At 34.2% G+C, this 14,810-nt stretch overlaps 2 protein-coding genes across 3 annotated transcripts in view; one reads left to right on the top strand and one right to left on the bottom strand.

The window, feature by feature from the left end:
* LOC129261922 (deleted in malignant brain tumors 1 protein-like) overlaps window positions 1-6,960 on the bottom strand; it is a 34,875-nt gene extending 27,915 nt beyond the window's left edge. Inside the window, exons 1-2 of the mRNA XM_064099635.1 lie at window positions 6,764-6,960; window positions 1,180-1,491 (exon numbers count right to left, since the gene is read on the bottom strand). Coding sequence (XP_063955705.1) covers window positions 1,180-1,491; window positions 6,764-6,890 — 439 coding nt within the window. The 5' untranslated portion in view covers window positions 6,891-6,960. The remainder of the gene's footprint in view (window positions 1-1,179; window positions 1,492-6,763) is intronic.
* On the top strand, window positions 1,181-14,441 carry LOC135154221 (basic phospholipase A2 homolog 1-like). 2 transcript variants are annotated; one of them, XR_010293587.1, is made up of 4 exons: window positions 1,181-1,511; window positions 10,333-10,492; window positions 12,125-12,288; window positions 12,886-14,441. XR_010293587.1 is itself a non-coding variant. In XM_064099637.1 (4 exons), the coding sequence occupies exons 1-4, from the start codon at window positions 10,138-10,140 to the stop codon at window positions 13,011-13,013; spliced, it is 501 nt and encodes a 166-aa protein (XP_063955707.1). In that variant the 5' UTR covers window positions 10,018-10,137; the 3' UTR covers window positions 13,014-14,441. The 2 variants fall into 2 exon arrangements, 1 of the variants encoding a protein (XP_063955707.1); XM_064099637.1 differs by lacking the exon at window positions 1,181-1,511 and adding an exon at window positions 10,018-10,186.
* The last annotated feature ends 369 nt before the right edge of the window (window positions 14,442-14,810 follow it).

Here is a 14,810-nt window from a genome sequence, read left to right as displayed (position 1 = left end):
GATGCGAAGCGCGAGCTTAAAATTTTCGATATTTTGACTTGAAAACTAAACTTTTTTACACATTTTCATATAAAGAACAAACTCAGATTCCGGATAGGTAATTGAACAAGCTGTGTATTTCAAAAAAAATAATAATACGAGTGCGAAGCGCGAGCTAAAACTTTTTATTTTCTGACCCGAAAGGAAACCTTCTTAAGCACTGTATAACATGAAGGACAATTATCATTATGGAGAGGATATGCATCTTACTAAATATATGATGCGAGAGCGTAGCGCGATCTGAAAATTTATGGCATCTAGACATTAAAGTGGGACATATATTCACTGTCGGTACAGAAGTACTAACTGACTACTTTGGATATTTCGACTTCAAAACTTAACATTTTCACAGGTTTTTTATATAAAGAACAAACTCAGATTACGCATATGTAAATAAACAAGCTGTGTTTCTCGATAAACATAATGTGAGCGCGAAGCGCAAGCTGAAATTTTTTATACATTGACCCCAAAGGAAACTTTTAAAGCACTATCAAACATGGAGGAAAATTGTGGAGAGGATATGGATCTCACTAAATATATGATCGCGAGCTGAAAATTTTATGACATTTAGACCTTAAACCGGGGACATTTATAATCAGAGAGCTCCCCACGTCCAAATCAAATTTTAACGATAAGAGTATGCAATTTGACCATTACTAGTCGACAAAGATAATGGAACTCAAAGACCGAGCAAGAACAAGGTACATGGAGCAGTTGGAACAGCCCTGCGTGACCCGACAGTTTGTCATTTTCCCGACAGGCGTCAGTCCAACATTCCTGTACTTGCGAAATAGACAATTTATCATTTTCAAACGTCTCAGACGACGTATCTTTGATCACACCGAAACAAAACCTTCTTTACCCCATCCCATTCTCTCTCTGATTTTTTCCTTATTTTTGTTTTCCTTTTTTTAATTTTGTTTGTCTCTCTCTTTTCTTGTTCTTCTTCCTTTTCTCTTTTCTCCCTTTTTACTTTCCTCCTGTTCCCTTCTTTTATCCCTCTCTCCCCTTTTCTTCATTTTTCCCGACGGCATCGCAGATTTACCGACAATATTCAAAAGTAGTGGGGGTGTGACCGTGTCGCACCCCCCCCCCACACCTCGTCTTTAGCGACGGCCCTGCTAGTGTGTATTGACTTACCAGTGCAGGAAACACCTGCGTCTTCGGAGTGTACGCAGTTGTTGACGCCCCATCCCCTATTTGGACAATACTCCAGCCTTGATTCCCATCCATAACAACCAACGTCGTCAAGCCATATAGTTCCAGATCCAGATCCAAATGCGGGATAACTAACCCTTGATCCACCACTGTATCCAAGTTGTCGACAAACTACTTGTGCGTCAAGATCATCCCAGTCATCATCACATACTGTCCCCCATTGGCCGTCGTAGTAAATCTCAACACGCCCTTCGTATGGAGAGAAACCATCGGCAAGTCGGATGTCTCCATCAACTTTAAAGTAAATGAAAAATGTATGTTTTCAGCTCACATGTATAATATAGCCTATGGTCATAAATGATGCCTTATTTTCATTTGTTGTTGTCCTTTCTGTTCTAGAAAGGAAGAGGTAAATCGGATAAAATAAGAATGCTATATGACAAACATTTTCTATTAAACCTACGAAAGCTACAACACCATTCGCTTACAATATCTCTTGGATAAAGATTGCAAAAAATAAGAGACAATTGCAATTTTTTTTTTCAATTCAAGAAATATTAAGAAAAAAATCGTTATCGAATACACACCACTATCGTGTAAGACAGCTATCGGTTAGCCTGCATTGTTGAAATATGATATTATTTTATCATTTATGATTAAAAAGCGATTTCACTTTGGGGTCAGATAAGGTTATAGGCCTCGGTATAGACAATCCATAACATGATAATGAACCGTATTTTGATTGGTCATCACATGACAAGTGTTTTGAAATGAATTTTGGTTAAAATGAGATTTCATAAGAGATGAACTAAAGGATTTACACACCAGAAACACTTATTGATTATTCAAATGCTTTATATATTGTTTGATAGATTATCACTTTTTTATCGAGGGGACTCCCCTTTTAAACAGTTTTGATTCAAATTTCTACAACGCCGTGTTTCTCAAAGATCACTACTTTGTGCATGTGGGTTTTTTTTACAATTTCTATATTTCATCAAAAAATCATGAACAATTACAAAACTTTGCATCATGGTCATGCAACATAATCACGAGTCGTTAAAATAAATGCCGTGTGTTTTAAAGTATGCAAGTGTGTATTCTGGTTCATGGCATTTGGCAAAAACAGTCATATATATATAGTAGAATTCAATTAATAAGGGAAAAGGTAATCCTTATGGAAACTATGTAGACATAAATTATCCCATAGCAAGTGGACTAATGTGTGTCTGCATTTTAGCATATCGATTATAATTTTCAGCTTATTCGTGTTTTTATTTCTTTATCCCATCCTACCACTTTGAGTGGCGTATCTTAGAAAGAAAGCATCCGGAGCAGAAGCAGAAATCGCTTCCCTCTTAGCTTTGTTTGTTCGTAAGATTTCAACTTTTTTATTTCTGGTTTTATCCCCTATCTCCCCGAAGGTGTCGCCTGGAGCATATGAACACCCCCCCCCCCCCCGATACGCCACTGCTAACTTGTATTTCAGTACTGTTTTCAAATTACACGAAATTAGTCAAAGCAAACGTATATACAATATAGGCCTACTGGGTTTTTTATGTGTTTGATCTGTAGTGTACGATGTATGCGTTCTGGGCAAACATTGGAGAATACAAACAAAAAATTAATTTGCAATTTGTTTACTTTATTCTTTATTATGTTTATGTTTAATCTGCTTTTCTGCTATTCAATATCCTCTTTCTGTTTTCATATGCATACAATGTTAAGTATAACTTTCAATTTTAATTTAATTCTAATTATTTTCCCGTCACGTTCTATTTCTTCTTTTTTTCTCAGTTTTATTCAGTTGCTTTACTTCTAATTTGGTTTCGTTTCAACGTGTATCACTGGCCCGTAAAAAATAAACACGAGGAAAGTTGCTTACAAACAACTTGTAATAAAGTTTTATTCAACGCCATCTTATACATGTTATATCAATAGGTAGTTTTCACTCAGCGATGTAGACAGGATCAAAGAATACAGTAAATGCATTGACAATGCCTGTCAAAATGACAAAGATCAGCTGGGAGGTCTTTGACGAAAATTGTTTCGGGGCTGAAAAATTAAAATATGTCGTTTCTCCAGGTTCAATGACTGCAGTACATTGCTGTTTTGATTCACCAAATTTCGACAAAGACTTCTTGGTTTTACTTTGTCTCGATGGGCATCGCTGTGCGAAAATCTTTTCAAACCTAATGTCCCCTGAATCCCGCGGGGGCGTAGTATGTCGATAAGGACATGTCACTAGCAACCACCCGTCTAACATAATGTCATGGTAGAAGTCATGTTGGTCAAGAAGGCCTAATTTTTTATTTGATTTGATAGCATTTATTCCATTCATCATAAAAACAAATACAAGGCACATACAAAGTTTACATAAATTACATGGGAAAATTGCAGATATTACAATTATAAAATCTGGGAAACAGTTGAATAAAGTACATGATTTATAAATTATTAGGAGAGTGTTTCATTGCTAGTCTGACAAGTTATCAGATCTAACAACTTTTCTTGGTTAAGATTGGCGGAGAAGCACAGTTGTCTGATTGTTACTATAGTCGGATAAGACATCCAATACATGTATGTGATTCCATGAAACGCTCCCCTAGTCTTGTGGTTTTCATCCTGCTTATCCAAACAGAAATATTCACCATTCAGCTTTGTTCCTATTCTCAATTACACTACCAGCTGCTGAATTTGCTTTCCAAAACATCTTGCATCCAGTACACCCCCCTTTTTTGGGGGGGGGGGTGGTAATTATATTCATCCATATTAAAATCGGAAAGAAATGCTGTAAATATTGAAAGAAATGATTCAAGACTGTCTAATGCATGAATAAAACACAATCAATTTGCAGATGATTCTCAGTTTACACCTAGTTTCAGTGAATAGACATCGATTTAGCATGCAAACCCTCCCCTCCCATATATCAACCATCTAATAAAGTAGGATCGTTTCATAGACCTAGATTGAACGAGGAAATAACTTATGATGATATTGAACTAGAATAACGTTTTGTTATTACCTATTGGAACCTGTGCTGTTTACCTTGGACAAATGTCAAAGAAATGTATACCGATTGCCCTTTGTGCTTGATCATTGATTCAGTCTCAGTCAGTTGCGTCCAATTTCATATCAATATAAAGAAAATTGTGCTTAATACTCTTTCCGGGACAAATTCCTCATTTTACCAAAATTTCCAAGCAACTTCCTTCTCCTTCTCCAATATTCCAGCGGTTTTACAATATTATATTTGTCCATTACCTCTAAAATCTTGTAATTTTACCAGCTCAAAATTTTTTTTTTTTGTTCAATTCAATCCAGTTCAATTCAATTTCGGTTTATCAAATATAAAACATATACAATGCTGTATGCTTACATGAAATATAATTTACCTTCAGAGATTATAAGTGCATTTATGATCAACATTTATACATTTATAAGTAAGATTTTATGTAATTATGGAGAGCTTGAGGTTGCAATGATCAGATGATAAGATTATGTATTGAAAATTTGCCCTACCGAGCATAACGAAAAGTAATGAAATTTCATTGACGTTTACTTTGCATTTTAAAGAGATATTTATAGGCCTTATTAAGTTACCGCAAGAGAATTTGACATAGCTATGGCACAGTTATAAAAATATATTTTGAAATATATTCATCCAGAATAGAATGAAAGATTTAAACCAAAATATATTTTGAAAAAAAAAAACACTTTGAGATATGAGACTTTTCCGGCAGGAAACCTTCTTAATAAAAACAATCAAGATTGAAAAAAATATGAACATTACTTTGAAATCTACACATATAGCATTACATCTGTCTAAAACTGAGCATTACTGAATCCAATGTTCCAGAATGTCTAGATTCGACTCAAAGAGCTATTTTTAAATCCTTCTAAGGACATTCAGAAATTATGTCCTGATAGCTTGATTTCTCGAAATTACTGTTTGATGTTTTCAGATTTTAAAACATCATTTTGATAAATTAAAACGGAAAGAATAAATTGTTTTAAAAGATCTGATGTATACATTCAAAATGCATGTTTGAAGGGTAAGTTTCAACGCAACATTGCGTAAAATTTACTAAATATTAAATATATGTTTACCCAACAAACATGCATGTTCCCATTTTACCCAATATTGGGTAAACTTTTTTTTAGAGTGCACTAATAATGAGCTTTGTGAATCATGGCTCCTATCAGAATTTCCACAAGTATGATTATTCGCTCAAATTAATATCAAATGTCCGATTTAGACGGTACTGGAAACAACATAAAGTGTAAGTAATTTGTCTTTATTTGTGTTTACCTCCGGAATGTTCTTGCAAGTTGGGGGAATACTAAAACTGAGCACGATGAATCCAGGATATTTACTATTAAAAAGGGTAAATTCGCATAGTACATTCATAATACAAAAGTTCAAAATTCACCATCAAGTAAGGTGGCGAACAATTATCAAAGGACTAAACCCGTGTTAATTTCAAGAATGATAATAAAAAAATTGCAATGCCACTAGGCAGATTGCAAAGATGAACAATCTAAATTTTGAAAGATAGGATCCCAGTTACAGATAATTCCAACATAATATCATTTCGCAACGGGCTATTGCTATTTATATCAATGATGTGATGTATTTTTGTGTGTTGCCAAGGCGTACCAGTTGATGATGACGTCATTTGAATTGTATTTCGCTTTCGTCTGCTCGCTGCATTGACAGAATGCTATAACAATGGGTCAAAACAAATACAGACATCAAGATATATCATATTCATGCAGTGCTTTTTCGTTTGCTTCCTTCTCGCTTCGTTGAAAAGTTTTGGGGAATTATTTGCATGAAGTAGCCTATGCAATATATAGGTTCAATTAAGTTATGTCCATAAAATACTGTTAAATTCAGACACGTAATTATCATTTCCATAGTCGAACGATTCCCTTTATCAAAATTGCAATCGATTCCGAAATTGAATATTTAATTCTTCACAAGCAATATAGATAAAGTAATATAGGCCTAATAGAAAAATGGGACCTGATATTATGTGTGTGGATGATATTGAGTGTGTGTTGGTGCGAGTGTGTCAGTCAGTATGTATGTTGTGTATGTGAGCGGGGTCGAGTTATCATATGTAAAGGGATTTTACATAGGTTTCTGTGCAAAATACATAACTGTTATTTCTATGAATTTGATTCTACACTCCTATGCAATGACCCCCATATACACAGGCCTATTTGTTATATCTTGCCTGGTTTGGGGGAAACGAAATTGAAATTGAAGTTACGATATAAAAAAAATATTTAAATCGAACGGAAAATACGCAAATGCACCCGAATTATGATACACAGTGAAGCAATATAGACTTACCCATGAACTATTTTCGCTCAATATTACACTTACTTTCGCATTGTGAATATAGATCTTCAAGAATATAGATATTTAGTTTTTTAAAATGTATCCGACTCCAAATTAGTCAAAATCAACCTGGTTACTAGCTGGTGATAATCTACAAGAATTTTAGTTGATTTAGACAAACATATAAATAAATATAAAATATAATGTTAGACTTACGGGAAAGTACACAGTTGGGCCACATCAAAACTAAAGCACTTAATATTATCCACAGTGACATACCGCTACTCATTTTACTGTCGTTATTTGACGCCATGTTTGAAATGTCGATAATTGCGATCCTCATACACGATGCAAACTGAATGTGTAAACCAATATGAATTTGACCTTGCCACTGAGAAAGCGGTGGGGCGAGAGAATTCTATGCGTGCACATTTCGCAAACAATAGGGGTAATAATATTAAAGTGAGGGAGATGATGTTATTAAAGGGGGAAAGAGAAGGAAAACAGGATAAAAAGGGTGATACGTAATATATATATATGAATATGTATATGTATATATATGTATATATATGTATATATATATATATATATATATATATATATATATATATATATATATATTATATAAATAGATAGATAGATAGATAAGCATGTAAGTAGGTTCAGCTGCGTAACAGGGGTCGGTGACCAGGGGGGGGGGGGGGGCAAGAGATATTTTTTGACATTATATTCAGTAAATAAAATCATAATCCTACACTTTTCCTTTGCTTTACTTTCCTCCTTTTTTCTTGGTTAGAAATAGAAAGACAGACATAAACAAATTACGTGTGATATGCTAAACACGGTAAAATGCATATAATGCTACTTTTAAAAAAAATTCTTAAATGTCATTGAATAAATGAATGACAAATTGTTTGAGTTATATTTTGTTTATGCGGTGTCAAATAAAGGATAATACTATCAGGTACATATCTCATGCCTTCTAAATTACAACATAATTCATCAATAAATTAATAAATAATAATAACTTAAAATTTGAAAGAAAATCAGGCAGATTTTGAATACAATGACAAATCAAATACATCTGATGTAAACGAGTTCGGTCAACTTAAAGTTTTATTTAATTTCTCAAAACATCACATATATGATATGCAAATTAGAAAAGAAATGATGTCACATATTCACTATTGCCCTTCTATTCAATTAATAAATTGTCAAACATCACTATTCTGTCGGATTTTATTATAAAGAATCGACTGAATAACAAGTTATAGTAATACATAAGAATAATGAAAGATGCGAGTTTGTCCCCTATTGTCAAATTAGAAGACAGTGCGTCATGAACAGCATTTTACACAAAGCACGAAATTTAAGAAAAATGTTGTCTTATTACTTGATACCATTACACAGAGAGAGAGACACACACACCCTCAACGCACGCACCCCCACTCCACCCCACGTACACCAACTCCACACCATCACACTGAAGTCGCAAGCATACGCAACAAATAAATGGAATTTGAAATTTACGACTCCCGTGTAGATTCGCTATACATTTTACATTGCATATTAGGCAAAGAAATCATTAAAAATTTCAGGTTTATAATATATATAAAAAGGAAATGGACCAATGTATCGAATGTTATTATGGAATATGAAAGCGAAAAAAATGAGAATTGAGAGTAGGTTACGCATTCCATCTAGAAGACTGTACCAACATTATTTTAAATTCTTTATATTTACAGAAAGGTAGGAATGTTCTGCTGAAATGATTATTAGAGCATTAGCTGGTATTATTCAATGTTTTTTTTTCAAAACATCAATGATATCGAATTAAAGAAGCTAAAGGATTTTAGTAATATCGGGAGAGAAACATTAAATCAAGTTTAACTGCTAGTAAATTTTGTAATGTTATGTAGGTGAAATTTTGATATGATTTAATAACTGTACGACGCCCAACATTATAGGCATCAAATAACTTACTAGGAATCAGAGTGAAAAATAAATATTTGAGAAAATATCGATGTGTTTGATCAAAATTAATTTCTATTGATATAGTCAATGTGTGGAATAAACGAAATCAAAGTCCCCATTTATATAGATCCTGTATACAGGATATAAATCGTGTCTTTTCAAAGCTTTGTGGTAAGTAATATCAGGTATGTCACTAAAGTCAAACCACTGATAAGTACAACGCTGTGCGTAGCAGCTTATGTTGCTCTAAATGATTTCTTTAATACGTTAAGTGCCACCCCACCCCCTCCCAAAAAAGACATATATATATTTATTATTTACGTTTGAAACGTGGGTTTTTCGTGAAGATATTTTCATATATCTTTAGTTTGGATCTTCCTAATAATGACTCCATTATTTTATTTTTCCGAATTGTTAGTCATTACACTCTAAAAAATTTTACCCAATATTGAGTAAAATGGGAACATGCAATGAAATTTACCCTTAAAATATGCATTTTACCCAATATGGGGGGGGGGGTTATCCAGCAAACATACATGTTCCCTTTTTACCCAACATTGGGTAAATTTTTACTAAGTGTTTTCAGAGTGTACACACTGTAATAAAAGTGGATCAACTATTTAATGAAAGTAAATAATAATGAGAGAATATACCCACTAAGAAACTTTGGAACCCTAAATGAACATTTGTACCAACCGTTTGGGGTGTAATCTAACACCCTAAGTAGAAAAAGGTGCAAAAATGCACCTTTTTATTTTTATTTACATCAATAAATGCTCGTTTGCTCCCTAAAAGATTCAAATTTGAACCTTTTGAGGTGCATAATACTTGACATTAAAAAAGGTTTCAATTTGAGCCCTTACTACATGGTTCATTTCTGTACCCTATAGGGTGCTCAATATAGCTAATTGCACAAATAGATCCCCTTGGAGTGCTGCTATTGTACCAACCCCTAGGATTAAAATTTGAACCCTTTTTTCTTAGCGTGTAGATTGAATTGGTCCATGGTGATGCAACATTAATCATTGACTTAATGATTGCGTCGCTACGCAACGCATCTAATAAGTGCATATGACGCAACGTCGCAAGATTGTAATTTTTTTATTTGTTGCGGATCATATTTCACGATTTAAAGAATAAGAGAAACCGGTTACAGTACACTTCATTTTCTTCCAATCTTTCTTCATTTAAAATACAGCTGCTATCCCAAATACCTTGATAATCACTGTTTTTGTCATTAAGCGTGTTATGAAATGTTCACGAAATTCAAGGCCGTTTGGAGGATAAAAAACTAACAAACCTATTTCATATTTTTCATTTTCGATTAAAAACTGTACTTTTCCTATTTTTTTATTATTATTATTTGTCATTCTCGATATGTTTTGGCACTGACAGACTCTAAACCACAATAACCTGTTTACTGTTTTCATATTTCACCATCTGTTCAATCTCTCTCTTATGCATACATTTCACAATTTCACTGGTATAGTCAGAGCCACATCAAGATAAAGCATGAAGGTATCTGACTTTGTGATTTAACTCTTCTTTTATTGAAGTCAATGAAATCTATGAAAGCACCTTAGTTCTATCTTACAAGAAGACACGAAACTATCGCCATGTACCTTTGTATATTTGTCGTAACGATGCTCGCATTGTTTGCATCAGGTAAGAACGAAAATGTTTTAAGACTAAATAAGAATGGAAATCTTTCTGCACCTGCCACATCAAGCGTCGCAGTTCAGGAAATCCTAACTATTGCAGCTGTAACTGTATCATTTTGTCGAAATCATTTTATTTTTGTACCACTGCAGGTACTTCAGTGCATAAAGAGGTTGATGAACATGATGAAGATTCTCTACAAGTTTATAACATCCTGCCATCTTGTGGCAATGCATTAAGTCTTAGATACGGAGGATACGGTTGTTTTTGTCGCTCTGGAGGTTCTGGTCTACCTGTGGATGACATGGATAAGTGAGTGTCAATACATTCTTTTCGTCGGTCTCTATTTTTGTATTTACTTACATCGTAAACAATTTAATGTATGGAGATACGAAACATGAAATGTCTTGGAGGCCCACCTCCAGAAAAATGATTTGAATCAATGGATAAAAATCAAATAAGCATCGCGCTGAAAATTTCATCATAATCGGATGTAAAATGAGGAATTAAGTCATTTAAGTCAGTAATGTAAGGATTATTATGATCACATATGAAATTGGCGTGCATGACAGACCCCTCGAGAACCTTCATATATTGTAATTTAGGATCTTACGATAAACGATTAGTTCCCATGAAAAAAAATGAAAACAAAATAACAAAATCTGGAGTCATTAGTAGGGTGATGGAGCTAAGCAAGTTCAAAATATATTTTCAACTTTTTTCCAAAACTACAGATTTTTTTTTGCATACTTAAATAATATCATAGGGGATGTATGCAACACTCTGCATCAATATAATCAACTTTATTTTTGTTTGCAGAGATCGCTTATGTTGGTTGCACTGTAAATGTCTTTGAATATTTTCTAATTGCTAGGAACTTCCATAATTTCCCTCAGAAAAAAAAAATCACACCAGATTATTTGTTTTGTGAATGGGGCTAGGTGCCGATTGCATCGACCTTCAAATTATTCAAATTTTAAATTTGATTTAATGAGCTAAGAAATCCGGTGCGGAATTGGAAAAGATTCAATATGGAATGGGGAAAAGAAAGTAAAAATATCTGGACAAAAGGTGATTTTTAAATCAAAAGGACGTTCCTGATCGATTTGGCGGATCCGGTACATGTCCAAATGATGTCGATGAAGATGGCGACAATTTGACTGAAATGGCCGAAATCCGGTGTAATGTCGTAGACTAATAATAGCCTACAGTGATGACTGGCGAATAATAACGAAGAATAAAACTGTTACAGGCATTATTGATACCAATACATCAAGAAAATATCATCACTTACATCTGAGACCAACCTTTGACGTCACTATCCAAAATACAAGAAAGGCCTTACTCATGAGCCTAAGTACCGATTTCATTTTTTATTTCAAGGTTTTTTATGTTTTGAAGTACAACGCCTTTGTCATTTACGTGCATCTCCGCATAATAACTCATCGAGTAGCCTTCTGTGAATTAAGTTTAGAGAGAAGGCCTATTATCAATTTCGTTGTAGTATTTTGCACTCATATAAATAAAGGAACTTATTAGAACCCTTCCCCCCCCCCCGTATTTGGAACCTTTTAAAGTTCTTCTGAGAAGCAGAAGGGGATATTTTTTTTCGAACCATTTACGTTCTACCAGAAATCCTTCAAATTTCTTTATGCAACCAAATTTGATATCTGCATGGTGGTGTAAAGAGCCCGGTCATTTTTGCCTATGTTTTTTTACACAATCAAGAACCCCATAATAGGAAGAACCTGTAGAAACAAAACGCTTCAAAGGAACCATTTTCTTGTAATTTGAAGAACCTTACAAGGTTCCGAATGAGGGACAGAAAAGTGTTTTATTTTTCTAAGAGTGTACAGAAAGTTGAGATAAATAAAAAAATATATATTTTGGTGATATGTACATGTTCAGATAACTAATTCAGTTTTACTTCGTCCTGTTTCGCAGATGCTGCCAGGAACATGGCAGTTGCTACAGTAGTTTGAAAGACGAAAGTGGGGGTTCTTGCTCCAGTGAAACCGATCTGTCTGCCATATCTTACTCTTTCGAATGTAGAGCTGCTTGGAGTTGGTTCAATGACGCTACTGAAAAAGCACTCAATATTTCATGCAGTAAGTTCCTGTCAACTTTTAATCTTTTGGGGGGAGTTGCAGTTAAAAGAAGGATACTTATTTTGTTAAATATTCATTTTTGGTCCGGTAGAGATAAATATTTGATATCATGATAGGGTATAGATGGTATAAACATCTAAAGTTGTGAAACACGGAAATGAATGAAATTATTTTTTTTTAATCGAAACCAATTACCGCTTTACTTATTTTTTTTAAAGATTACAAATGAAAATGAGTAAATCAGTCCCGTTCCTTTAGTTTACAATCATTATCTTGTAGATATTGCACTTTACTATGAATGATACCAGTAAGTATAAAAACGGCTTTGTGAGTCAGAATATATAGTTTAAAACAATCAAGGGCCCGTATTCCGAACTCGGATTTAATTCAAACTCTGTCTGTGAATATCAAGTCTCTAAGAATGGGGGTTAAACGTATCGGCTTATTTTAACACTCCATTCACTTCATACAGTGGGACGGTTTTTTTTTATACTGACTTAGACTATGTTGGTTGCATGGTCAATAATCCGGACATAACAGCTGTGGAATCTAAAACTTGGCCGATTAACTTATTTCATTTTTATGTCATATTCTCAGATTCTGATGCCAATGACGGATGTCAGCAAGCATTGTGTGACTGCGACAAGACAGCATCACTCTGCTTCGCGGCAAATGAATATAACCCAGAATACACCAGCTACGATAAGAAAAGATGTGAAAATTAGTCTGTTGCCACGTGCTACTTGCCTGAAGTGTTAGAAGATACACAAATTCAAAACTTAAAATTTTATTTCGATGAGCCCCATAGGTGAAATTAATTTACTGTGTTTCCAAAAGGTTCCAATATAAGTTTAAGCTTTATGCTTTTATGATTTTCACAATTTTACACGTGGAATTTTACCGTAGATTCAATGTACCAGCCAAACTCAAATCAATCATTGACAAGAAAATACGATATGAAAAAGTAACCGATTATACGGTCATAATATATTATTTTCCGCTGGACATTTTGGTCAACGTCCTGTACGACACACGGAGATATAAAAGTTACGACCATCTTTAAATCTTAATTTTCTGTAATTTTCTACTTAAAGGACAAGTCCACCCCAACAAAATGTTGATTTTTTATTTGAATAAATAGAGAAAAAATTAACAAGTATTACACTGAAAATTTCATCAAAATCGGATGAAAGATAAGAAAGTTATAACATTTTAAAGTTTCGCTTAATTTCACAAAACAGTTATATCCACATCCTGGTCAGTATGCAAATGAGAAGACTGATGACGTCATCCACTCACTATTTCTTTTGTATTTTATTATCTTAAATATGAAATATTCTAATTTGCTCCTCATTGTCAAGCAATACAAGGATTAATTCCCCTGAACATGTGGAATTTGGTCCTTATTGTCAAATCTGTAAAAAGTGAAATATTGTATAATTCAAACAGTCAACAACAAAAAAGAAATAGTGAGTGATGGACATCATCGACTGTCTCATTTGCATGTCACTGAGTTGTGCATATCACTGTTTTGTGAAAAATAAGCGAAACTTTAAAATATCATAACTTTCTTATTTAACATAAGATTTTGATGAAGTTTTCAGTGTTATGCTAGTTTGATTTTTCTCTATTCATTAAAATTACAATTTTTTGGGAGTGGACTTGACCTTTAAAGTTTTATCTGGCTCTCTCTCCCCCTCACTCTCTCCCCCCTCCCTCTCTCTCTCTCTCTCCCTCTCTCTCTCCCCCTCTCTCTCATCGCATCGAGATAATACCCTATTAGTTTAATTATCATAGGCTAATACAAGGTCGGTCTAATTTCCACTTCTTTTTATATTCTTCTTTGACAAGCAAAGATCTTGATTCATATTCAGTTCACCTAACAATGAATACTAAATTATGTAAGTGGTGTTAGAGTTATAGACCGAGTGGAAAAACACAAAATAGCGTTACAAGAAATAAAACAACATGATACATGTATTAAATGACAATTATACTAAATCTTTAGTAGAAAAATTGGTTGTAGATAAAATTATAATTAGACCGTGTGCGATAAGACAAAAGGAAAGTAGATAATGCGGATGTCGTATAAACCATCTACCAATATTCAGTGTAACAAACATATCGTACAATAAACCATTCCAATTATTACAAAAATGGCTGATTACAATGCGTGAACGAGCCTCCGACTCTGTATTGTCCCGGTTGTTAATCATGAAAAGTAGCTGCCGTGTAAAACTTGAGTGAGTTAATGTGACATGAGAGGGTGAAATTCTCATTCGATGACGGAATGACAAGTGAAGTTGTTTATTTTTAATTCGACCACACCAGGGGCGGTGATCCTGGGAGGGGGGCCGGGGGCACAGTGCCCCCCCCCCCACTTCTTGAAGCACTGAAAAAGTGCCCTTTTACGCAAGAAAAGTGTCCCACACGAACGTGTACTGTGCCCCTTTCACCTGAGGAGGACCCATTTTATGTGTGAGCAAGTGCCCCTTTGCCTTCTTGTAAGTGCCATTTCTCTA

This window comes from Lytechinus pictus, chromosome 5 (assembly GCF_037042905.1).
Source record: "Lytechinus pictus isolate F3 Inbred chromosome 5, Lp3.0, whole genome shotgun sequence".
NCBI lineage: Eukaryota > Metazoa > Echinodermata > Echinoidea > Temnopleuroida > Toxopneustidae > Lytechinus > Lytechinus pictus.
The sequence above is the reverse complement of the archived record's forward strand: the minus strand, read 5'-3'. Positions and strand labels throughout refer to the sequence as shown.

Excerpts from the sequence above, each read along its gene's own strand:
- LOC135154221 (XM_064099637.1), top strand. The coding sequence starts at position 10,138 with ATGTACCTTTGTATATTTGTCGTAACGATGCTCGCATTGTTTGCATCA. Across the intron at positions 10,493-12,124 it reads CCTGTGGATGACATGGATAA|ATGCTGCCAGGAACATGGCA; the intron begins GTGAGTGTCAAT and ends CCTGTTTCGCAG. Across the intron at positions 12,289-12,885 it reads AGCACTCAATATTTCATGCA|ATTCTGATGCCAATGACGGA; the intron begins GTAAGTTCCTGT and ends TCATATTCTCAG.